The sequence below is a fragment of the Aethalodelphis obliquidens genome, unplaced genomic scaffold (genome assembly GCF_003676395.1).
Source record: "Aethalodelphis obliquidens isolate GAN/ISIS:26980383/991018 unplaced genomic scaffold, ASM367639v1 scaffold22, whole genome shotgun sequence".
Lineage (NCBI taxonomy): Eukaryota > Metazoa > Chordata > Mammalia > Artiodactyla > Delphinidae > Aethalodelphis > Aethalodelphis obliquidens.
The window spans coordinates 11623270-11648316 of record NW_020837966.1 but is presented as its reverse complement, the minus strand read 5'-3'; the positions used below and the strand labels follow the sequence as shown (position 1 = coordinate 11648316).

The following is a 25047-nucleotide window of genomic DNA, read 5'->3' as shown; positions in this document are numbered from 1 at the left end:
TTTGTTTTGGATTAGGAAAAGTTCACTAGATCAGTATACTAAGGATGCGTTCCATGATATACAAATCTTCTGAGATGCTCAGTGAGAAAGGGTTTCTGTGGCCAAAAATGTTTGGGGAAACACTGTGTTCTTGGTGATTCAAAATGTGTATTAGAATGGCAAAGTGCTAAGAAGTATTTCTTAAACTTATTTTATCATATAATTTAAAAATTCTGGGAATTCCCTGGTGGCACAGTGGTTAAGAATCAGCCTGCCAACGCAGGGGACACGGGTTCGAGCCCTGGTCTGGGAATATCCCATATGCCGCGGAGCAACTAAGCCCGTGCGCCACAACTACTGAGCCCGCGCACCCAGAGCCCATGCTCTGCAACAAGAGAAGCCACCGCAATAAGAAGCCCGCACACCATGATGAAGAGTAGCCCCCGCTCGCCACAATTAGAGAAAGCCCACGCACAGCAACAATGACCCAACACAGCCAAAAATAAATCAATAAATAGATAATAAATAAATAAATTTATAAAAAAATAATTCTGCCTCCCTCCCTCCCTCTCTCCTTCCTTCCCTCTCTCCCTCTTATTCTCTATCGCTTTCTTCTTACTTTCTTCCTCTTTTCTTTTTAGAAACATTAAATATGTAGGGCTCTATGGGATAGATTTTGAAAAACACTGTACTTGCCTATTTAAGCAAAGTTTTTAGGGGCTAATTTCTACTTTTCTCTGTAATTCCAGAGTACAGTAATTCCAGCACTGTATCTGGCACAAAATGAATATTCGACAAATGTTTGCTAAATTGAAGGGCACACATGAGAGTATATTAATAAGATGTCAAAATATTAGGTTGACAGTGTTTTACAAAATCACACCAGTTATTTGGTACCAAGTGTTTGGTACTTTTACAGAAACAAATTATTTAGAAATTGAATTCAATTAATCCACTTTGGGTAGATGGATCAGAATCACAAGATGTCTGATTTGGGACAAGTCCTAGTAGGTATTTAGTCATCATTTTATAGACAGGTCTTATCTTTCATAGTGAATTTATAAAGAGGTTGAAAGAGTTATCTCAAGCAACTGAAGTATAGGAGTAAAGATGTGAGTCCTGGGCTTAACCCGAGTGCGCTCGAACACTGACTCTGCCACCTACTGGCCAAGGGAATGTGGGCAAATATATCTGCGCCTCAGTTTCCTCATTTGAAAATGGCAATGGTACTTGTACTACCCTCAAAAGGTCACTGTGATGACCTAATGAGATTCAAGCTAAGCACAATGGCACATGGAAACAATATTAATATCATTAAACGCATTATCAGACAGGATTGCATAGTCACTATGAAATGAGAGGTGACCACACAATTGCAGAGAGAATTTGGGAGACCTTAAAGAATTATGGATGGGAAGGAAGAAATTGTATAACTGAGATCTCCATATTGATGGACCCCAATACTGGGCAATCTGTAGCATTTTTGGGGGGAGGGAGAGTTAATTCTGGTTTGCAAGTACAACTCCCATGGAATAACTTCCCAGGGTAGGGTGTTAGGTGGGCATTTTACTTGTTCGGGCATTCTTCAGGCTCAGGAAGAATCCTCTCTTTTTACTCATAAGTCCCTGGGAGATTGCATTTTTTAAAGAAACCACAGAAAGAAGAAAGTGCCCTGCCCCTGCGGGGGGAGACGAGTGAGCACAAGTCACCATTCCCTACCTGAACGGGTAGGCAAATGCTACGTCAATGCTGAGGTTACTTTCCGTCTTGTTGACACAGTCCACACTCAGCCGCAGGCCTCCGGAATAGCCACCGCATGTTGCAAATGCAAAGATTGCAAAAAGCTGTGGAGAACAAAGAAACAAAAGAGAAGGCGGCTATTAGGATGGTGCTGATCTCACGAGATCTGTCAACAGGAGCTCAGCATCTCACACAGAAAGGTTGGAGTTCTTCTAAAGTGCGGCATCTTATTTGGTTCAGGCTGGAATGAAGGCCAGGGTGATGATGGGGAATGGGGTGGTGGGGTCTGAAAAAACTGTCTGGAAAGCTGGAGTCATTTTGTTTGTAGAAAAATTAAATACAAGGACAAAATATCTGTGTTTGAGGCCAAATATCGGTGTAAAGAGCTGTCACACCTCAGAAGGTAGAGAAGGTAATCTCACATCAAAGGCTCTGGAGAGCTACACACCAAGGGATTAATGATGGATACCTTCAGGTGGGAAGAATTTGGTATGTTTCCTTGCTTGCTTCTTTTTGTTTATCTGTATGTTTTGCAATACACATGTTTTGTCTTTTGGAATAATATAGATTTTTAAAAATGCATAGTCAGAGAATTTTAGAGTTGATGGGTAGAGGAAGAGGAGGTGAGTATCTAAAATGTGCTATTCCAGAGGACAAGATCTCAGTATATGTCAGCCTCAATGCCCCTTTGGTGGTTCCAACTCTGTATTCCTTGCTCTTTCTGAGTCAACTACTAAAAGGTTCAGCTGGTTACGAACTAATGTCATAGTCTATCCTAGTGCAGAACATGCATCTATGGGAATTAGGTACTGAAAATTAAGAACAGGAACTCAGAGAAGTCTTCCAGAGAGAAGATACATCTGAGAAGGTGAGAATGGCCTAAGATGGGAAGGAAACATGCCAAACTTTGTCCACTTAGTTTGGCTAAATTCAAAAGAACTTCCTGCTCATTTCCAAAGAAAGTCAATCAAGTGCACTTAACACTCACCCATTCTGTAATACTCCCATTTATTTTATTTTAATTTTGGAACTCAGCTTCTTATAGTAGCTTGGAGTCCCCATTAGGAACACCAGATCACTTTGCATAGCGAGAGGAATTCTTGTGTAAGGGTTAAGTGCGTGGGCTCTGGAATGTGACCTTGGGAAAGTTGCTTAATTCACCCGTGAAGTCGGCTGGTCCTGAACTTTGTTGGGGTTTTTTTGATTACTGATTCAATTTCATTACTAGTGATCAGTTTGTTCAGATTTTCTGTTTCTTCCTGATTCAGTCTTTTTTTGTATTTAATTTTTTTTTATACAGCAGGTTCTTCTTATTTATCTATTTTATACATATTAGTGTATATATGTCAATCCCAGTCTCCCAATTCATCCCATCACCACCACATACACCCCCCCGCCCCTGCCCCGTCCCTGATTCAGTCTTGGAAGATTGTATGTTTCCAGGAATTTTTCCATTTCTTTGTGGTTATCTAATTTGTTGGCATATAATTGTTTGTAGTAATCTCTTATGATTTTTTCTATTTCTGTGGTGTCGGTTGCAACTTCTCTTTCATTTTTGATCTTATTCATTTGGGCCCTTTCTCTTTTTTTCTTGATGAGTCTAGCTAAAGGTTTATCAATTTTGTTTATCTTCTCAAAGAACCAGCTCTTAGTTTCATTGATCTTTTCTATTGGTTTTTAGTCTCTATTTCATTTATTACCACTTTGATCTCTATTATTTCTTTTTCTTCTACTAACTTTGGGCTTTGTTCTTCTTTTTCTAGTTCCTGTAGGTGTAATGTTCGATTGTTTATTTGAGATTTTTCTTGTTTCCTGATGTAGGCCTGTATTGCTATAAACTTCCCTCTTAGATCTGCCTTTGCTGAGTCCCACAGATTTTGGAATGTTTTGTTTCTATTTTCATTTGTCTCCAGGTATTTTGTGATTTCCTCTTTGATTTCTTCAGTGATCCCATGGACCAGGAGAAGCATATTTGGTAGCATGTTGTTTAGCCTTTAAGTATTTGTGTTTTTCACAGCTTTCTTGTAATTGAGAGTCTAGTCTGATACCACTGTGGTGGGAAAGAAGCTTAAAATGATTTCAGTCTTCTTACATTTGAGACTCATTTTTTCGTCTAACATGTGATCTATCCTGGAGAATGTTCTAAGTGCATTTCAGAAAAATGCATATCCTGCTCTTTTGGGGTGGAATATTCTGTATTTATATATTAAGTCAATCAGATATAATGTGTCATTTAAGGTCAATGTTTCCTGATTGATTTTCTGTCTGGATGATCTATCCATTGATATAAGTGGGGTGTTAAAAGTCCCCTACTATTATTGTATTGCTGTCAATTTCTCCTTTTATGTCTGTTAATATTTGCTTTACTGTTGGATTAATCTTTTCTATTATTATATAAGGCCCTTCTTTGTCTCTTTTTTACAGTCTTTGCTTTAAAGTCTATTTAATCTGATGTAAATATTGATACCCCAGCTTTCTTTTTGTTTCCATTTGCATAGAATATCTTTTTCTACTTCTTCACTGTGTGTCTTTCACTCTGAAGTGGCTCTGAGGCCCGACTGAGACTGTTGTGGGTATGCTGGTATGTGGGGCTGGACCCCTGGAGCAGGAGACACCTGGAGGGGTGCCAGTGCCAGCTGGGGATGCCTGCTGGGTAGAACGCGGCAGCAGCTGCTGTGGAAGAGCCAGGTGGGGCAGGCAGGTTGGGCAGGGTAGGTCCTCAGGGAAATACTTGGTTGGTGCACAAGGTGTTAGCTAAGTTGATGGGGAGTGACAGAAATGGTACATGCTCATGCTGGGCCCGCGAGGTGGATGGAGAGTTTAAAAAAAAATGGCACCTGCGACTTCTTCTGTCTCCAGAGAAAATTTCTCTGCCCCTCCAGCACATGCCTTAAAATTTAGTCAATTGAATCTCTGTCTTCTATGACACAGGCACTTCTTAAAAAAATTTTATTTACTTTATTTTTGGCTGTGTTGGGTCTTTGTTGCGTGCACAGGCTTTCTCTACTTGTGGTGAGCGGGGGCTGCTCTTCATTGCGGCGCGAGGGCTTCTCATTGCTGTGGCTTCTCTTGTTGCGGAGCACGGGCTCTGGGCATGCGGGCTTCAGTAGTTGTGGTTCGTGGGCTTAGTTGCTCCATGGCATGTGGGATCTTCCTGGACCAGGTCTCGAACCCGTGTCCCCTGCACTGGAAGGCGGATTCTTAACCACTGCACCACCAGGGAAGCCTGACACAGGCACTTTTTAAGCTGCTGCTTCTGCACTGGGACTTGGAGAAAGTGAGTATGTATGTATGCTCTTCAAGAACTAAGTCTCAGTTTTCCACAGCCCTCCAGCTTTCCTGGACATAAGCCGCTCTGGCTTTCAAAGCCAGACGTTATAGGGGCTCATCTTTCTGGTGCAGCTCCCCCAGGCTGGGGAGCCCAATGTGGGGCTCAAACCCCTTGCTCCTCAGGGGAAACCACCATGGCTGTGATACCCCTCCCTCTGTGGGTCAGGGCACCAGGGGTGACAATGAGATCTCCGGAGGATAAAGCTTTGATTTATAGCATTTGCCAATTTCCATGGTGTAAATACTCCCACCATGGCCAATTCCATGCTACCAACATAACACCTCTGAACCTTGACTGGGAAGAGACCTTGGGCTTCTTTCACTGATTTCACTTCAATTATTCATTCATTTATCCATTCAATCACTTATTATTCACTTACTGATTTAGCTACTGTAGGAGAGACCGTTGATGCTCTGCTGAGATCCCCGCAGCCCACCCTACAGGCCACCTGCATTTTCAGGGGGACAGTCCTCATACGCATCAAAGGCTCCTCCCCAGACACTCGAGGCTCTCCACTGAGGGCTTTCTCAGGCAGCAGGAATGCAGCCTGTGACTGGGGCACGGTGCGAGTCTCTGGGAGTCAATTCCCTGGCAGCTTCCAAACAATGTGGGATGGAAACTGGTGGATAAACCCCCAGTGTCCCTGTCTGTCTGTGGGGAAAGTCTGAGGTGTGTTCAGTATAGTTTCTTCCAATGGGATTAAGCCCCTGTTGCCCACAGCAACATCTGCTCACAAACGACACCCTTGGTGGGCGTTTTCCTTTTTCTGTCTCATTTCCCCACTCATCATTGTGCTTCCTGGCATTACTTCTCAGGTGACCTTGCTGAGTCTAAATTCTTGTATTTTCAAAAAGCAGGTCTCAGGATCTGCTTTTGAGGAATGCAACTGAGACAGTTACCAAACACAGACCCAGCACCAATTACTCTCTAGGCACTGCAGTGGCCCTAGGACTGTATTAATGGAAGGACTGGTACCACTCAGCGCACCTTAGCTCATGCCTCTCAGCTTCTAGCTCGCCACGCTCTCATCTCTGCAGCCCTCTCCAAAGAAGCTGAGCCCCTTTGCAAACAGAAAGTCTTCTTGGACTACGTTGTCCAGAGGAGGGCTCCTGACCCCAGCCCACGCCACCCTGACTCCCATTATTCCCTGCTGCTGTTGTTGTTTACCTGAGCAGACATTTAAAAACCTGTATTTGGTCAGCATAGCGTATTCACCTGTTTATGTTTTGTCTGACTACTTCCCCGAGGAAAGGTGATACCCTTGTCTGTGTTTACTGATGAATCCCAGCCCTTGGCACGAAGTAGGTGCTCCCTAAACACACGTTGACTAAATATAGTCGGCTCCCCTACCTCCAGGGCACTTGCTGTCCATTTGGGGATGCAGACAAGTGGATGAACAGGTGTAGTGACAGTGCTTTATGGTGGCGGCAGTCACTGGAGCATGCTAGAGAACAACGTGGTGCATGCTTGCAGAGGAGTGGAGGGGATGCGCGGAGTGGAGTCTGGAGAAATGGACAGCTAAGCAGACAGCAGGCAAGCGTGCCAGGTTTAGCCACGTAAGAGGGAGAAAATGAGTGTTTTAGGCAGAGAGAGCAACAAGTCAAAGATACTCAAGTGAGCAAGCGAGGCACATCTCAGCTGTGCAGTTGGTAGGACAGGAGCAGACATTGTAAGATGGGAAGAAAGTGGTGACTCCATTCAGGAGGCAAGAGGGATGCGTCAGGTCTGGTCTAGGGAGGATCCAAAAACTAAGGTCCCTGAGCCATGTCCAGCCACATCCATTCACTCGCGTATGGTCTACGGCTGCTTTCAGGTTACAATGATAGAAATGAGTACGGACAGTAAAGATTCTACGGTCGAAAAAGGCAAACCTATTTACTATCTGGTCGTTAACAGAAATCGTCCGTCCGTACAAGGAAACCTGGGTTTTAGGAGGGGGTTGGGTTTTCGGCAGGGGAGGGGCGTGACAAATCTGCATTTCAGAAAAGCCACACTGGCAACAGTGGAGAGTGCGGATGGAGAGAGGGCAGGACCTGATGCTGGAGGATGAGCAAGTGTCTCACTTCCCCAGACAGTCTGCAGACGCTTTGCCAGCAGGACCGCACCTCAGTTCTCTTTGTATCCTTGCTGTGCCAAAACATGGTAGGCGGCTCATAAATGTTGTCAAGTGAATGAAAATATGAATGAATGAGCAAGACAAGATGAGAGGATGAAGGGCTTGAAAACGTGAACCCTGGCACCGAAGCCCCGAATAATAAACACTGTGAAGGCGACGATGACGGCGATGATAACGATGATGATAGCACTAAAAAAATCAACCACATTTGATCCTCGGGGCCAGTCTCTTCAGTAAATACATTATTTATATGAGCCCATTTCATCCTCTCAACAACCCTCTGAAGTGGAAACATAACCCCTCATTTTTCACATGAAGAAACTGGGTCAAACTGCACGCCAAGATCACATGGGTTATTGGTATGTTAAGTAGTCATGGTTTGAACTCGGATCTGCCTTTCTGTAAAGTTTATCTTCCCTCTTCCCAACTCTCCCAGGGCTGTGAAGGGCATCTCACTTGGCTGGAGCAGACTACGGAAAGACTAATATCAATTATGGGCTAGTTAAGGCTTTCTCTGTCACATCAACGCTCAGGAAGCCAAGTGAGGACTAAATGAAGCACCTGTAAGACAAAGTCCTGACCATCCACGTGGATGCCAGTGGCAGCTCGTGGATCTTGCCTCAGCCTCACAAGCCTTCGCTCTGCAGTATCACAGGACATTAGGGGGGAGGAACTTAGAATCTGCTATGATAAAGACACTGGAGAAGCCTGCCAGGAGTAGTTCTGCCAATTACATTTAACAAGCCCCTCTTCCTAATTCTCAGCCACCCATGGTGGGGCGGGGGTCGGGGGGGGGTTCCTCACTTTCACTCCCGTCCATCATTCAACAGCTTACAGGTGAAAGAGACCCAGTTCCTGCCTCTGATGAACCCCTCTGGTGTCTTCTCCTTTTATGATTTGTCTTGGGCTGATGAGTCATTGGTCCTTAGCACCCCTGAGGAGCATTTCTGGGAACACAGCTGTTTAAAAGAGCTGATTACTCACTAGTAGCCCTGGAAAAGTGAGGAATACACACTGTCAGGATACTTTCTGGTGCAGAAACAGTGTTTGATTAACTGTGGCTTCCCTCATATCCCAGAGGCTGCCCAGGAGGCCCTCAGCTGACTGATGAATGCCTCTAAAACTTAATGTTCCAATTTTACTCATTTTGGTCCAATTCTTCTTTCTTCTAGTGTTTCTTCTCTTATTGATAATTGGATTTTTCCAAAGAAATTGACAAAGCACCTATTCTGGCCATCAGTTTATGGTTACTGCAACACTCTGACCCTGAACGTTTTTGTGAACAACCCTGTAAAATCTCAGATGAGACCTTCCTGTGAAGATAAAAACTGCAGGTCATCCCTGGAAGACAATATAATTCTATCTTATTTGGAGGCACTGAAAACCATGGTCAAAAAGCTCTCCCCCATAGAGCTGTATGTTTTTTCTTGTAGTTGTATATAACTATCTGTGTTCTTAACCAGCTCCAATTATCTTCCACGCTGCTTTCCATTTCAGGCTACCTGGCAAGAATTGTATACTGTGCCCTTCTAGCTGCTTTGTGATTTATATGAAATCTTCCCAAGCAAAGGCAGCCTCCTAAAATTGGTACTTCATAGTAGCACCTGAGGAATTCTGACCAGGCCCTGCAGAAGGAGAACCCCAAATTACTTACATAGCATAAGAAGTTTCTGTTTTCATTTTCTTAAACCTGTAGCCTGGAGATGGATCACTTAATAACGTATTTGGGCACAGGTAACAGAAAGCTTGATAAATAGTGGCTTAAACAAAGAGGACTTTGTTTTTCATATGTATTGAGAAGTCCAGAACTAAGTGGCTGCTGGTATGATGATGTCTGAGCCAACATCTCTTTGTTTCCTGTGGTCTCTGCCTCATCACCAAAAAATGGTTGCTGCATTTCCATGGATATCCTTAGCTGTACGGGAGCCTAAGAAGTGAATATCTGGCTTGCCTGGGCTGCAGAGGGGAGGCAGGCAATGGTACAAGGGCTGGGAATGGTTATTCAGTCAGCCAGTTGCCACTGTCTGCCCCAGAAATTTATGGGAGATGAAGAAGTAAAACAAGCATTTATGGCATTTTATAAAGGCAAGATAGCATAGTCAAGCCCATTCAGCATCTAGTCATTTCCTCTTCCCTGGACAGTACCTAGAAAGTCCTGTGCCTTATATGCTAAATTTAACACTTGCCCATGAAGAGAAATGTAAATTTCTGCTTGAATTTTATTTTCCAACATAAAGCCTGACATAAATCTTTAAAGTAAAATGCATGACTGAAATAGTAAAAATAAATTGCAAACTTCATGCCTATTAAAAAAATAATCAAATAAATTTTGAAGTAGTCAATCAATGAACTATTATGCGATACTTAAAAAATATGAAAAGCAGTATAGAAAGTTATGTGATCTTATGTAAAGCAAAAAAAAAAAAAAAGCAAATTGCCAAGTATGACGTATGTGCATTACATTTTTGTAAAAGGAAGTATTTATAGATGTATACCTTTTAATGGACTTGAAAAGGTCTAGAAAGGTTGTACTGAAGTATTATCAGTTTTTAACATTAAGGAGTAAATTTTGGAAGCAGAATCTTATTTTTAAATTATTTTTGTATTGTTTCAACTTCTTCCAATAAGCATGCATAACTTTCGCAACTAAAAAAAAGATATTATTAAAGCAAATTTACCGTTACCAAAGGGGAGAGGGAGGGTGGGAAGGACAAATTAGGCATATGGGATTAACAGATACAAACTACTATACATAAAATAGATAAGCAATAGGATTTACTGTATAGCACAGGGAATTATATTCAATATCTTGTAATAACCTACAATGGAAAATAGTCTGAAAAAATATATAACTGAATCACTTTGCTGTACACCTGAAACAAACCCAATATTGTAAATCAACTATACTTCAATTTTAAAAAAAGATCTTATTACAATTGCAAATTTAGACAACCTCTGGGTAACTTGAACAAAGTAAATTCAGGCCTGTCATTAGATAGCTATGCTATTTTTAACCTCCATTTTGATGAAAAAAATGTAAAATCAAAGAAAACCCACTCCCTTTCAGAATTATCTTCATAATACCTTCAAATTATTTACATTTGGGGGAGGGACAATATAAGAATGGGGGGAAAAGGGTTATTATGGGATTATATGAAATCATGTGTGTGAAACTTCTGAAAATTGTAAAGCACTATAGAATTCAAAGAATCTTTCATTCAATAAAAAAAGTTAAAAAATTATTTACATTTATAGAGAGTGTAAATGGAATCACATTTTTGACTTGCTCATTTATTAAAATACTTTGGCAAAGTCACTGTTTACAATCAAGGTAAGACTATTTCAAAATATACCATGGGAGTATATGCTTAAGAATGTGTCAATCTTTAGTTGAGTAAAAGTGTAACTTACCTTCTGTCAGATTCAGTGATGGTCATTGTTTTTAAAGGACTCCACTCCCATTCTCTCATATCCGTCATAACGGAGTAACAAGAAAAAATAAAAATTCCACAGAACTTCTCACTGAGAACTGAAACCATTTCTCTGACACCTGACTTAAAAGTCTTATGAATTAATTTCTTGCCTATTGTAGTGGTTTTGAACTTGACATTTTTCTGGAGAAATCTGATCTTAGATCACTGAAGAAAATCATTGATAGATATCTTAACTGCACACTTTTGCTTGATAGGAAAATTAGAGTAAGATAAACGCATGGAACACAGCCACTGTTCTATAATTTAATAACATGTATAGAATATGCTGGCATGAACTATTCCTTGCCAGAAGCCATGTTTTCATGATAATGTAGCATGTTTAGAATTTTTTTAAAACTAAAGTCACAATCCTTTAACCCCATTTTTTTTTTTTTATAAAGAGCAGGCTTTAGTTACCATGTCTCTAAATAGAAAGTAAAAGTCAGGTTGGGATTCTATTCTGGATGAATTTGGTGTATTTCATGTGTCTTCTTTAAAATTCAAACATTTCATGAAACCGAGTTATATTTATATCCATAAAGCAAATTAGAATAACATAGGATTATTTGGGGGAAAAATACTGATCCATAACCAACTGGCCACATTCAATTAATTCTTTTCATTAGACTGTATGGCTCATTAAACAGAGAAGTTTCTCTCATTCACTCTCCTTTAAAAAAAAAATTAAAACAAAAAAATTTTGTCTTAAATGCAGCTTCACTTTAATGAAAGACAAGCACAGGGTCCCATGAAAAGAACAGAAGGAGCTGATTTTTTCTGCTTGTTGAGCCATTTTTATGCTTGTGGCTATATTATAAATAAATAAAATCCAGGGCTTATCAACTATAAGCCAGGAATATGAACAGGCATCATATTTAAGCTCATGAACTAAGAGGCAGAAACCCAGAATGAGTCATAAAACCATTTACTGTCAAAAGAATTTTTAAAACATGCAAATAACTATGTAGAGAGATTCAAAGGCCTTTCTACAGTCGACTTGCTTTGCACACACCTCACTGGCAAGCTGCATTTCTCTACTGTTCATACTTCAAGATATTTGTGAAGTTCTGATTGTTCTGATTCTTGACCTGGGAATCAATGTCTGGACCTCCCAAACATAATGCACAGTCATCAAATCACCTCTGGAATAACAGGGCACTTGCTACCATGTATTATTTTGTAATGGAAAAGAAGCAAGCCTGACATAAGCAGTTAAAATGTAGCATTTATTCATTTGAAAAATACCCAAAATACTAGAGTAGAAGTTCTGGAGGAACAGTTTGAAGTATATTCTAAAGTAATATTTTCTAATTATAATTCTAATCATAACAACACAACTGCTGCTACCATTTAGGGAGCTTCTACTTGTGTCCGGCAATACACTTGTCTTTAATGACTGTAATGTGCTTTACAGACATTATCTCATTAAAATCTCATACCTCTGTGAGGTAGGTATCATCATCACCCCCATTTCAGAGCTGGGTAAACCATGGCATTGAGGGGTTAAGTGACTCATCCAAGACCACACAGATAGAGAATGACAGTTTGAATCCAGGAGGTCATAACTATACTAAAAGGAACCATTAATCATAAAAATCGAATTGGTCACTGTTAGAGGATACTAGTGAACTAAAAAGCTCGTAAATGAAAGGGAAGCATCAATCATTTATCTTGCCTTTTCTTTAAGAATGCTACTAGTAAGTGGCCTAATAGTAGAGAAGTTTGCCTTCATAGAACTATTCACGTAATAATGACAAAGAATTAGAATATCACCATTTTGCAACCTGTTATGCACTGAATATTTGTGCCTCTACCCTAATGCATATGTTGAATCCCTAACCCCCACTGTGGCTGTATTTGGGGATGATGCCTCTAAGGAAGTAATTCAGGTTAAATGAAGTTAACGGTGGGGCCCCGATCCCATAGGATTAGTGTTCTTTTATTATTATTATTATTATTATTTTAATTAACGTATAGTTGATTTGCAATGTGTCTGCTGTGCAGCAAAGTGACTCAGTTATACACATATAGACATTCTTTTTTTATATTCTTTTGCATTACAGTTTATAACAGGATATTGAACATAGTTCCCTGTGCTATACATTAGGACCTTGTTGTCTGTCCATTCTAAATGTAATAGTTTGCATCTAGCAACCCCAAACTCCCAGTCCATCCCTCCCCCCTCCCGCCCTCCCTTACGACAACCAAAAGTCTGATCTCTATGTCTGTGAGCATGTTTCTGTTTTGTAGATAGGTTCATTTGTGCCATATTTTAGATTCCACGTATAAGTGATATCATACGGTATTTGTCTACAACTAGAGATTATCATACTAAGTAAAGTAAGTCAGAAAGAGAAAGGATTAGTGTTCTTAAAAGAAGAAACACCAGGGCTTGCTCCCTTTCTCTGTATCTCTCCCTGTGTGTACTGACCAAGGAAAGGAGCACACAGCAAGGTGGCAGCCACTTACAAGCCAAGAGGAGAGGCCTCAGAATGAAATCTACCTTGCAAGCATGTTAATCTTGGACTTGTCACCCTCCAGAACTGTGAGAAATAAATTTCTAATTTTTAAGCCACCCAGTCTTTGGTACTTTGTTATGGCAGCCCAAACTAAGACACAACCCTTAACAAATTAATCTAAACACTGATGACTGATAACACAAAAAGAGAGACAGCCAGATATTATGTGCCTCTAATGGAAGAAGATCTTACCAATTTTGAGGTATTCTTTGCAAAAAAACCCCCCAAACCTGAATTTGATCAAGTCTCTATGTCCAACTGCCAATTTACAAAAAAATGCAGGAGAGAGAGAGAGACATGTGTAAAATGACATCACAAGGGTGAAATCAGCAAAATCCAGATGCTGAGAAACTCTCCAGGTGTAAATACCTTGTTTGTTTAAGAATAACAACAATAAATTATTAAACTGTATGAATGACACAGAAGAGGAGACTGAGAGAGAAGAGCTTATGCATGAAAAGGTCTAAAAGATATATCAAAAATCCAGATTTCAGACAACTAAGAAAAAAAGTCATGAGATTAAGAGAGATATTTGGAAATTAATAGATATTTGATGACAACTGAATTATTGCTCATTTTTAAGACATGTGAAGTGGTATTGTAGCATTTTTGTTTTCAGTACCTTTGAGAGATACACACCAATTTATTACAGAAGAAATGATCTAATGCTTGGGGAGTATAAAAGGAATAATGTTAGCTATGAGTTGATTATTGCTGGAATGATGAGGAAACAGAGGCTCATTATATTATTCTGTGTTTTTTATATGCTTGAAATTTTCCATTACTAAAAGTATTTTACAAATTTGAGATCATATTATAAACCAATCTAGATATACCTGTCCATGTGTAGTCAAAATTCAATAGTTTTTAAAATTTAATATGTATGTGAACAGTTTTCAAGATATTTTATTTAAGGATATTCAAGAATAATCTTAAAATTTCTGAGAGGATCACTTAAAAAAATTTTTTTATTGGAGTATAGTTGCTTCATAATGTTGTGTTGGTTTCTACTGTATAGCAAAGTGAATCAGCTATACGTATATATATATCCCCTCTTTTTTGGATTTCCTTCCCAATTGGGTCACCACAGAGCACTGAGTAGAGTTTCCTGTGCTATATAGTAGGTTCTCATTAGTTATCTATTTTATTCATGGTATCAATAGTGTATATATGTCAATCCTAATCTCCCAATTCATCCCACCCCGTTTCCCCCTTGGTATCCGTACGTTTGTTCTCTACGTCTGTGTCTCTATTTCTGCTTTGTAAATAAGATCGTCTATACCAATTTTTTTCAGATTCCACATATATGCGTTAATGTACGATATTTGTTTTTCTCTTTCAGACTTACTTCACTCTGAATGACAGTCTCTAGGTCCATCCACATCCTGAGAGGATCACTTTTTAAAGTAAGGAAGTCTCATTCTGTTTTATTATTATAATACTGCAGGACTTAGAGGAAAATATATTCTCTTTAACACAAAATTTTCTTTTTTTTTTTTTTGTGGTACGCGGGCCTCTCACTGTTTTGGCCTCTCCCGTTGAGGAGCACAGGCTCCGGACGCGCAGGCTCAGCGGCCATGGCCACGGGCCCAGCCTCTCCGCGGCATGTGGTATCTTCCTGGACCGGGGCACGAACTCGTGTCCCCTGCATCGGCAGACGGAATCTCAACCACTGCGCCACCAGGGAAGCCCGAATTTTCTTTCTTAATAATCTTTTATTGATTGTTCCAAGAACCCATTTAGTTCTGCCTCATTATGAGAGAGCAGCCTTTCTCACTATGTTTTAATGAGATGAAAGATCACCATAGCCTAAAGGACTATATATTCTATGTAAAGGACATTATTTCTTAGATAATAAGACAAAAATTCCCACCATCATTCAGTAATGTCTTTCTATTGATTAAGTTCAAGAGATAAAAAAATATATCAACTTACTTAATATTTAACAGATTGGCTTTAGTTTCTGAGTACTAATGTTGTTAAGTGGAGTTCATATAGACCATACCCATAAGCACAGACATAAATACTATCCCAACTCCAGCACTGCAGAAGAGCCTGCAAATATGTAGCCATCTAGTGACTATGGACAGAGTGACCTTTTCTAAACATCTTAGCTTCTGGATCCCAAGTTAAACTTAAACCACTTTTTAACACATCTAGCAAGGTTAAAATACCACCAGAGAATCATTTTATTTGTTCATGGGACTCAAAGACGATTCTGCAAAACAAAACAACAAAAAAAGTGACACAATTCTAAAAGAAGGGATTTGCATGGGCTAGAGAAAACTGGAAGATGTGGGAACAGAAATGTAAGTGGGAACTCTCTTGCAAATAGTTGATGTCCAATAAAAATGCACTTAATGAATGTGAGGGATAATTCTTCCTCTAAAGAACAAGAAGTAGTCACTGGATGGGGCTCCAGGGAATCATGTTGGGTTGGAAAGGAGGGAAATTGAGGAGTCCTATGTGAAAGGATCTTAATTTTCTTAGCGGATGGATAAGTGAAATCAAATAATGAATGGAAGTGAAGGAGGAGATTAGGAATTTGAGGAACTAGGAAAGAAAGCTCAAATACCTACTGAAGAGGTAGAAAGAAATGAACTAAAAATGAAACAAGAATTACAAAAGGGCATGATGTCATTATGCTATCTGCCTTGCTTGGTTGGAAGCCCTCTGAGGGCAGGGACCATCTCTTGGTTATCTTCACATCCCCCATATTGCAGAAGTGCTCTCATCACGTCTGTAAATTAAATAATCTCCTCAATTTGTGCAAGTACACCCAGAGCACGCCTCCAGGACCTGTCAGATACACACAGAAGTAAGCTAAAAAGTAGGATACAATAGTAGAGCCAAAGTTCTTTGATGAAGGTAAATAAAGAACAGCATGTCAGAACTGTCATCAGGGTAAAAATACTTAGCTCATAGCAGGCATTTCATAGTAATTTTTTGAACTAATGGAAATACATCCCTTATCTCCCTCCAAACAGGGCGGGACCCACAAGTTTATATCAAAGTACTTGGTGCGAGGGCGGGTAGGGGGTCCACCAGAAGTGGTTAAAGTAAAAGAGTCTGGAAAGAAATAAGTAGAACTAGAAGAGGGGCCCTCTTTTGATCTCACTGAGCCTACCACTGCATCTGGCAGATGCTGGGATGGAATCCAGAATCCTAAGAGAGCCAGTGGTCTGTGGGGAGAAGATTAGAAGCGATATTTTGACACAAGCCCAGGAAAAGGCCAGAACAAAGATGTAAGAAGGTGTCAGACTTGCTCAAGTGAAAGAAGGAAGCTGCTGCATTTGGCTTTTATCTGTTGATGTGTTTATATTCCCTGGGAAGAAATGGTTGACAAACGCCAGAGGGAAGTAGAAAGAGCTGGGTAATGTAGAGCTTGCTTCATAGGAAGCTGATCTCTTTAATGGTTATGATTATCACAGTGTTCTCATTTCTTAATGCTACAAGTTCAATGAAACATTGGAAATGAAATAACAAACCCATTTACCTGGTATGGTATAGAGACTCTGGGCTTAATGAGCATCTAAAGGCTGTGTTCCCTTGAACGTGGCTCCTAGAACCCATGAGAACATGGGTTTGAGATATGCTCCATCTAAGCCCATGGTACCTCCTTCTGTCCCATCATCAAAGTCAAAAACCTGAGAGTCCTCCTTCACCTCATTCATTCAAACAGTCCCCTGGCTTTGTTGGTTCTGCATTCTTAATATTGATCAGAGCTTCTCTATTCACTTGCTACTTCTTTGACCCAGGCCACCATCACCACTGGCCCAGAGTAACGGTGCGGTCTCCTCTCAGCTGTACCTGCCTTCAACCTTGCCCTAGGACATCCAGGCTCCATTCTGCCGCAAGGGCCACCTTTCCAGAATCCAAGTTTAACTACCTTGCTTCCCTTTTCCACTTATCACCATTGAATGGCCCTCCACTGCCTACCAGATCAAGCGTGGCTTCCTTAGCATGGCACGCAAGGCCTTCTGTCTTCGGGTCCCTCCCTCCTGCCCTCTCTGGCCTCACCTCTCATTATTTTCTGTGAACAACAAATTACTTACGACCCACCCTGCCAGATTATTAGCCATTCTTTGCATATAAGCCCTCACCTACGTGAGTGTCTTCATCATCTTTGTGTTTTAAGACTCAGTCCAAGTGCCACTTTCTCCATGCAGCTCTCCTTATATCACTCCTTTATAACTTGGTGGTAGACAGAATAATGAACCCCCCCAAGGATATCCACATACTGATCTCCTAACATGTAATTATCTTACACAGTAAAAGGGACTTGGCAAATGTAATTAAGTTAAGGACACTGAGATGGGGAGATTATGCTGGATTATCTGGGTGGGCTCAATGCAAGCACAAGGGTCCTTATAAGAGGGAGACAGGTCAGAGTCAGAGAAGATGTCATGATGGAAGGGGAGGTGAGGGAGGGAGAGAGAGAGCAAATTTCAAGGTGGGTGACCCAGGCTACCAGTTTTGAAGTTAGAAGAAGGGGCCACAAGGAATGCAGGAGGCTTCTAGAAATTGGAAAAAAGCAAAGAAAAATAATTCTCCCCTAGAGCCTCCAGAAGGAATGCAGCCCCAATGACACCTTGATTTTAAGATTTCTCATCTCCAGAACTCTAAGATAAACTTCCATTGTTTTGTCACAAATTTTGTGGTAATTGTGGCCATGGGAAACGAATACACATTCCCTGTCCTTCCTTCCCTCCACCACAAGGGAAAATTGACCCCTCTGTCTTTAAGCTTCTATTGGACCCTTCATACTTTATAATTTACATACCTTCCTCTCCTAACAAGAATATAAATGCTTAAAGGCAGAAACTGCATCTCTTGCATATTTATGCATGAGCATAGGGCTAGAACATACACGACTATTCATTTATTCATTCACTCATTTTCTCCTTCAAATATATACTATTTATTGAGTGTTTAATATGCACCAGACACTGCTATGTTCAGTAAATGCACTGAAGAGCAAAAACGGAGGCTTCCTGTCTTCAAGGAGCTTATAGCTTGATGGAAGAGTGAACATCAATTAAATCACCCCCAAAAGAATCTGAGGTGGCTGAAGGATGTATAAAAGTGGATGATGAAAGGTACTCAGGGTGGGCAGAGGGACCGGAACACGCAGAGGCTCTGTGGGAAGTGGAGCATTTGCGGAGCTGATCTGGATGAAGCAGGTCAGTAGGGGCACGATGGGAGGGCGTGATCTGGCGCAGCAGGCAGGGGCTAGATGCCACAGGGTCTATGGCTTCCACTAAAGATACTGACCTCTAACCTAACACTGAAAATTTATTGGAAAGTTTTAAGCAGGGGAGCTGGATGAGCAGCTTGAATTGAGAAATGATTCCTCTTGTCACCATGTGGAGAATGCTTGGAGGATGATGTGGGTGGGCAGAAGAGTAAAAAACGGTGAGACCTTTTATGGGAAGTTGCAAGAGAACAAGGAAAAGCGAGAGAGGTAAGAGTGGAGATGGAGGAAAAAAAAAAAAAAAAAAAAGAGTGGAGATGGAGAGAACTAGACAGATGAAGGGATATTCCAGAGGCAAAAGTGACAGGATTTAGTGTTCAGTTGGATGTTGATGGGCAAGCGAGGTGTCAAGGACAATGCTTTTGAATGAGGGAAGGCAGCGTGTTCCTAGAGCTTGGAAGTAGAGAAATCATAGTAGAGCACTGGATAGGTTGCAAAAATGGGTGGAATTCTTTGCAGCTCCTCCCATCAAGAGGTAGAGTCTATTTTTCCAACTCTTGAATTTGTGGTGGCCTTGTGACTTGCCTTGAGCAATAGACTGTGATGAAAGTGACATTGTGTGAGTTTTAAGCTTAAGCCTTTAAAGGGCTTGCAGTTTTCATGCTCACTCTTGGAAACTCAAGATTGCTATGGAAACAAACCTAAGCTAGCCTCCTAGATGTTGAGAGGTAGGTTGCCCAGTCATTGCCATTTCCCCAAGTGAGAGATAGTTCAGATAACCTTTAGAAAGAGAACCATCTTATTAACTAGAAAATGACCATAGATGCATCATGAGTGAGCTGGTCAAGACCAGCAGACATACTACTTAGCTGAGCTCAGGCCAACTTGTTGAGCCACAGAATCATGAGCTACATAAATAGTGTGGATTGAAGCCATGAAGTTCTGGGGTGGTTTGTTATGCAGCAAAAACTAACTGATAAATAAACTCTGAGAGAGAGAGAGAGAGAGAGAGAGAGAGAGAGAGAGAGAGAGAGAGGAGAAGCAGCAGAGGGCAGTGTTATCTAAGTAAAGTATATAAATTCAAGGAAGAATGAACCTTGTTAGTAGATTTTATGTGACTTTATTAATGTAACAATTCAACGACCTTATCATATATCAAAAACAAACTTTTAGGCCCCCAAATATCCTGATTTTCATAAAAGGTGTGTGCACAATAGGATTAGGAGTAGACGAGGTAAGAAGAAAATTAATTGAGCGTCTCAAAAGGAGAGTACGATTCATAAGAAGCAGGTTGAAAATTCCTCCATTTAGAGTAAACAAAGGCAAGTCGGGCAAGCCAATACAAACTTATTGTGATCAGTAATATCCAATCATCAGCCAGGAGTAAGGTAATTACATAACCTTCCATGTACCAGGCATGAACACTGTCCAGGCAGTGGAGACTTCCCCCTTCCTGGACCAATACTTGCTAAATATTTAATGTGCCCCTAATAGAGTTTGAGCTCTGTGGGCCTGTGTAATTCTTCACGGAACCCTTTCCCTCTTTCTAAGGTAATGCAAATTGGAGTTTGCTCCACTGAGACTTTTGACCCTTTATTAAGTGCAGGAGTTTAATGACTTCCTTATTCTGCAAGTTCTTTTCACTTCTTCCTGTTTTCTAGCTAATAAAGTCAGCTTGTTAGATGCTGAGGCACTTGAAGCTCTCTTCAATCTTATTGTGACTTAATTTATTTTAGCGGATGCAAGAAACTTCACCGAAGAACTCATTAAAATGACACTTCGGTGCTTCTCATGCTATGCGTATTGGTGAATTCTCACATGTCCTTAATTTCTTAGGGGAAAAACAATGACCTATTAGAACTTTAAGGAAGAAAAAGGAAATAATAAAAAAAAGGATCATTCTAAGTGGAAATATCAATTCAAGAGAACGAAGTTACTAGAATAAAAAACCTAACTGGAATTGAAAACTATCCTTGGCAAGTCAGGGTTTACACAAAAACACCGAAGGGTTTACCAGGAAGATGATTCTTGCCCTGAGAGAGGGAAAACAACAGTGCTCAGGCATGTATCAGAGCCTCAGATAACTCCCAGAGAGGTACTCTGAGGCAAGCTAGAGAACACATTCTTAGTTTGGAGAATGATGACCCCAGATAAAGAGAAATGAGCAAAGGCCCAGGACGATAAGCGTACCGATTTAACTCCCAGCTGGGCTGGCCCTGCAGCACAGCCCAGGGGAGGCCACTGTTGAGGTGCCACTCAGCAAAGAGGGGATCTGCCCTGGGTCTACCAATTCTGGCAGAAAATGCAGGGCACTTTTTGTTGGTATTTGTGTTTGGTCCTCATTTAGGGTGCACAGCTCCAATCTTATAACAGCTGAGCGGGGGGGCCTCAGGATGAATGTGAGGAAAAGGACTTCAAGGCAGGGGAAAACAAAGGAACAAACAAACAAAACCAAAGAAACTAGTAGCTACCAAAGGGGAGAGGGAAAGAGGGAGGGGCAAATTAGGGGTATGGGATTAAGAGATACAAACTACTATGTATAAAATAAATAAGCAACAAGGATATATTGTATAGTACAGGGAATTATAGCCATTATCTTGTAATAACTTTTAATGGAGTATAATCTGTAACAATACTGGATCACAATGCTGTACACCTGAGACTAATATAATATTGTAAATCAACTATACTTTAACAACAAATAAACACAGTTAAACAGATAAACAAAACAAACAACCCCCCCCCACAAAAACAAACAAACAGAAATCGGCTGGCTGGAGAGTGGGTTCACCTGAGGAGTCTTAAAGGTACTGATGCAACGGAATGTTCCTGCTGAAAGAGCAAATTCTACATGGTTGTCAGTTATTCACTCGACAAACATTTACTGAGGGCCTCCTCTCTGCCAAGCACCACGACTCAGAGACGGTGGAATGACAGCAAAAAGAACAGGGCCTTGATATTTGAGGTTTATTTCAGAGTAAACAATTTAATGGGAACAGGATAAAACACTTGACGTTTAGCATTGAGATTACTGAAGATACACACACATACACACACACACACACGACTATACACAAAGCAAAATGAGAGGAAAAATGGGGGCATGTTTTTTGAGGTTTAGTACAACTAACTTACTGTGTGAATAAATATACAAATCAGTTGGTGGATTCAGCAGAGTGTGGCTATTACCAACTTTCCATAAGAATTCAACATGCTGCAGGAATTAACAATTTTTTTAAAGAGGGAATAAGAACAGTGGTTAATCCAACAAGTACAATGAGTAGGGTTTTTTTTTTTAAAGAGCTTCTGCTGTGTTTGCAAATAACAAAATATTATTATTTTCTAACACCATCAGGTCCCTCTACTCTTTTTATTTTAACTGTGGAAAGTGCACTTAATATGAGATCTACCCTCTTAATAAATTTTTCAGTGTACAATATATTATAGTTGACTAAGGTACAATGTCGTACAGCAGCTCTATAGAGCTTCTTCCTCTAACTTGACTGAAACCTTATGCCCAGGTCTCTCTACTCTTGATATGTTCTGATTTCTAGCGCCAACCCATCTGCACATGGCAGACACCAAAGCTAACCTTGATGAACTATAGCTCTTAGCTTTGAGGACCTAGAAGAATGAGGCTAAAGAAAGATGCTTTCAGAACATTACTGTCTTTAAAATTATGATTACAGGGAAAATTGTCCTTCAATCATGCTGCATTATTTATGAACCAATTTCTTTTTAACTGACAATCTTAACTTATACTTAAAGTTGACACATTTCTGGATACATATCTGCTTTGTCAGAACTTTGGGGCCACATATATTAGAAAACCATGTGCACTATGTGTTTAGCTGTTTGTACTGCCATCAAGGATGGCTGCATATACTGGATGTTTCCTATTGTTTCCTGAATTTTATGTTCCATATGTAGCTGGGGGGAAAAATGTAGCATTGTGTGCATGACTAACAAAGACATGACCAATTATGACAGTAGAAAATTTCATTATTTCATTAGAGAAATAATTGCAAGTGGAGTTTGAACAGTGTAATGTGAATTTTAACCTCAATGTAATAAGATGAGAAAATTAATGAGGCTGTTCTAGAGTCCAGAGGTAGCCATGGCTCCAATGGAGCCCAGTTGTGTTCTAATCGTGCTGGAAGAGTTAACATAATAGTTAGATCCACTTCTAATATTTTTCTCTTTTAACATATTCTGTCTAGTATTGTCATTATTAGAGTGTAGCATTGTCTGTGGACTAGTGAGAGAATAAGAAGTAGAAATGTTACAGCCTCAAGGTACATTTGGATGTTTAGCTGGTAGAATTCACTAGGATATAATTCCAATTCTGAGTCAGTAAGAATAAACTCTTCCTAAATTTTAATCAGAAGGTGTTAAGAGAGCAGTATTAGGAATAAAATGCTTAAAAATACCATTCTAAAACCTAAGTAAAGTTGCTTTGGAAAATTCCGTATGTTCCAAACTGTTCTGAAACTGATTTTCCATGCTTCATAAATTCCATTTGCCATTATATTATTTAATTCCATTTTCATTCTCAGCACCATCATATTCAGACAATGGTAAGAGCTTAAACCTAAAATAACCTCAACAAGTCCCCACATTGCAGACCAATATTCTAGAGCCCTGACCTATATTTTACAAGGCTTTGTAGAGATTGTCAAATAAGGAGAGATTCTGCGGTAGAGTCCATTGTTGAATTCGCGGGGAGAGGATCTTTGCATTATCATTGACCAGTGGTAAACCTCTGGTCAATTGAAAATGTTTTTTCTGAGCCATAGTTTTGCTCCCTTGACAGAAAACTCAATAAACAACTAATCTGTTTGTTTCCTGGGGTTACTGTTAGTATCACATGGAATGATGCATGACGTTGTCAACTTTAAGGGAGGTGGAAAGGTGGTACCATTGGTCACTAAGTCTTGAATCAAGTTAAGTTTTTCCAACAGGCTGATTCTTCATTTTAAAGAAAACCTGGGGCTTCCCTGGTGGCGCAGTGGTTGAGAGTCCGCCTGCCGATGCAGGGGTCACGGGTTTGTGCCCCGGTCCGGGAAGATCCCACATGCCGGGGAGCGGCTGGGCCCGTGGCCATGGCCGCTGAGCCTGCGCGTCCGGAGCCTGTGCTCCTCAACGGGAGAGGCCAAAACAGTGAGAGGCCCGCGTACCGCAAAAAAAATAAATAAATAAAAAATAAAGAAAACCTAAAGATGGAATCCTAAAATTCACGAATGTGAAAAATAGTTATGTACACTTCTACAACTTTTCTGGAAGTTTCCCTTGATAAATTTATTGTTTAATTCAATTTATAAAAATATGGGTTTGAAAGAACAGCCCATTCCCTCCACCTGATTTATCTAACAGCTCTGCCCACTACCTAACATTTTCTTTTCTTTGTTTATTATTGCCCATCTCCACCCTGCTGAGTAACATATAACACTGCTGCATCTCCAGTGCCTGGGAAAGTCCCTTGCACTTAGTAGAATCTTAATAAATGTTTGTTGAATGAATAAATGAATGAATGAATGAAATGATAAGATATATATGCTAAATTAAGTTAAACATCACTTTTAAAGTATTTCAAGTAGGTTTTTCTTTATAGCAACTAATCTATAATTTCATAATTATGTCATGATAATATAGACAATTTGAGAGTAGTGACTTTATAAAATTTCATTCAATAACCAATGATAATAATTACAATCTATTTAGTGTAGTACTCCATGCCACATACTTATATACACTATTGAGAACCTCACAACAGCATCTCCCTCCTCCCAACGGTGAGAATCCTTTCCTCATTTCACAGATGTTAAGTCACTTCATTAAAAATCACACAGCTGATGGGGAATGGGAACCAGAATCTGAAACCAAGGTCTGGATGGATCATTCCACAGAGATAGTTCCTCCCAAAAGAGGATTAATTAAATGTAAAAATTAAATGTGATTTAATGTAATCCGATAATGTCTTTACTGCATCCTTGTTCTGGATAAAAACCTTAGGAAGGATATTCAATGCTAATCTGACAGTCATTTTCTCCTGGTGTTTGAAGACACTGTTACACTATGTATTTTGGCATTTACTGCTGTTCTGAGAATTCTGCTTTTAATCTAAGCATCATTTTAAATGAATTCCCCAGGTGATTCTGATATAGGTGGTCCACGGACAACAGTAGCAAAAACAATTCTGGAGATAAAAGAGAGACTCAGAGCTTCTACAGAACCTTCCTCCCAACAGCTCCAGGCTTCTCCATGGGATGACCTGTGATCCCATCCACGAGGAGGGTTAAAGTCATCTCCACTGAAGACACAGAGCAAAGAAAATCTGGGGAGATCAAACAACTGGTCAGTTAGCATCACAACCAGAGCTGAAAGCTGAAAGCCCAGTCTCTTAACTTGTTCTAGAGCTGAGCTTGGGAAACTTAACTGTGCATGTGAACCATATGGAGATCACCTAAATGTGGATTTCAGTACTCAGTAGGTCTGGGGTGTAACTGGAGAGTCTGCATTTCCAGCAAGCTCCCAGGCGATGTCAGTGCTGCTGGTCCTTGGTCCATGCTTTGAATTGGAAGTTGTAGAAGCAGCTGGTGGTCCCCCTTGGAATATGCTTAAGGATTAAGCATATGTAAGGACACAACGCTCCTGGTCCCACAAGCTCCGATTTACTACAAGAAGGATCACTGTAT

The 25047-nt window shown here is 40.3% G+C and overlaps 1 protein-coding gene across 3 annotated transcripts in view; it reads right to left on the bottom strand.

Moving 5' to 3' along the window:
* Positions 1–25047, bottom strand: part of SYNPR (synaptoporin) — a 299012-nt gene that overhangs the window by 120012 nt on the left and 153953 nt on the right. For all 3 annotated transcript variants that reach the window (XR_003435861.1, XM_027121300.1, XM_027121301.1), the window contains one exon: positions 1699–1823. Coding sequence is in view for 2 of the 3 variants with exons in the window: in XM_027121300.1 (XP_026977101.1) it covers positions 1699–1823 (125 nt within the window). In the remaining variant the exon portion in view is untranslated. The remainder of the gene's footprint in view (positions 1–1698; positions 1824–25047) is intronic.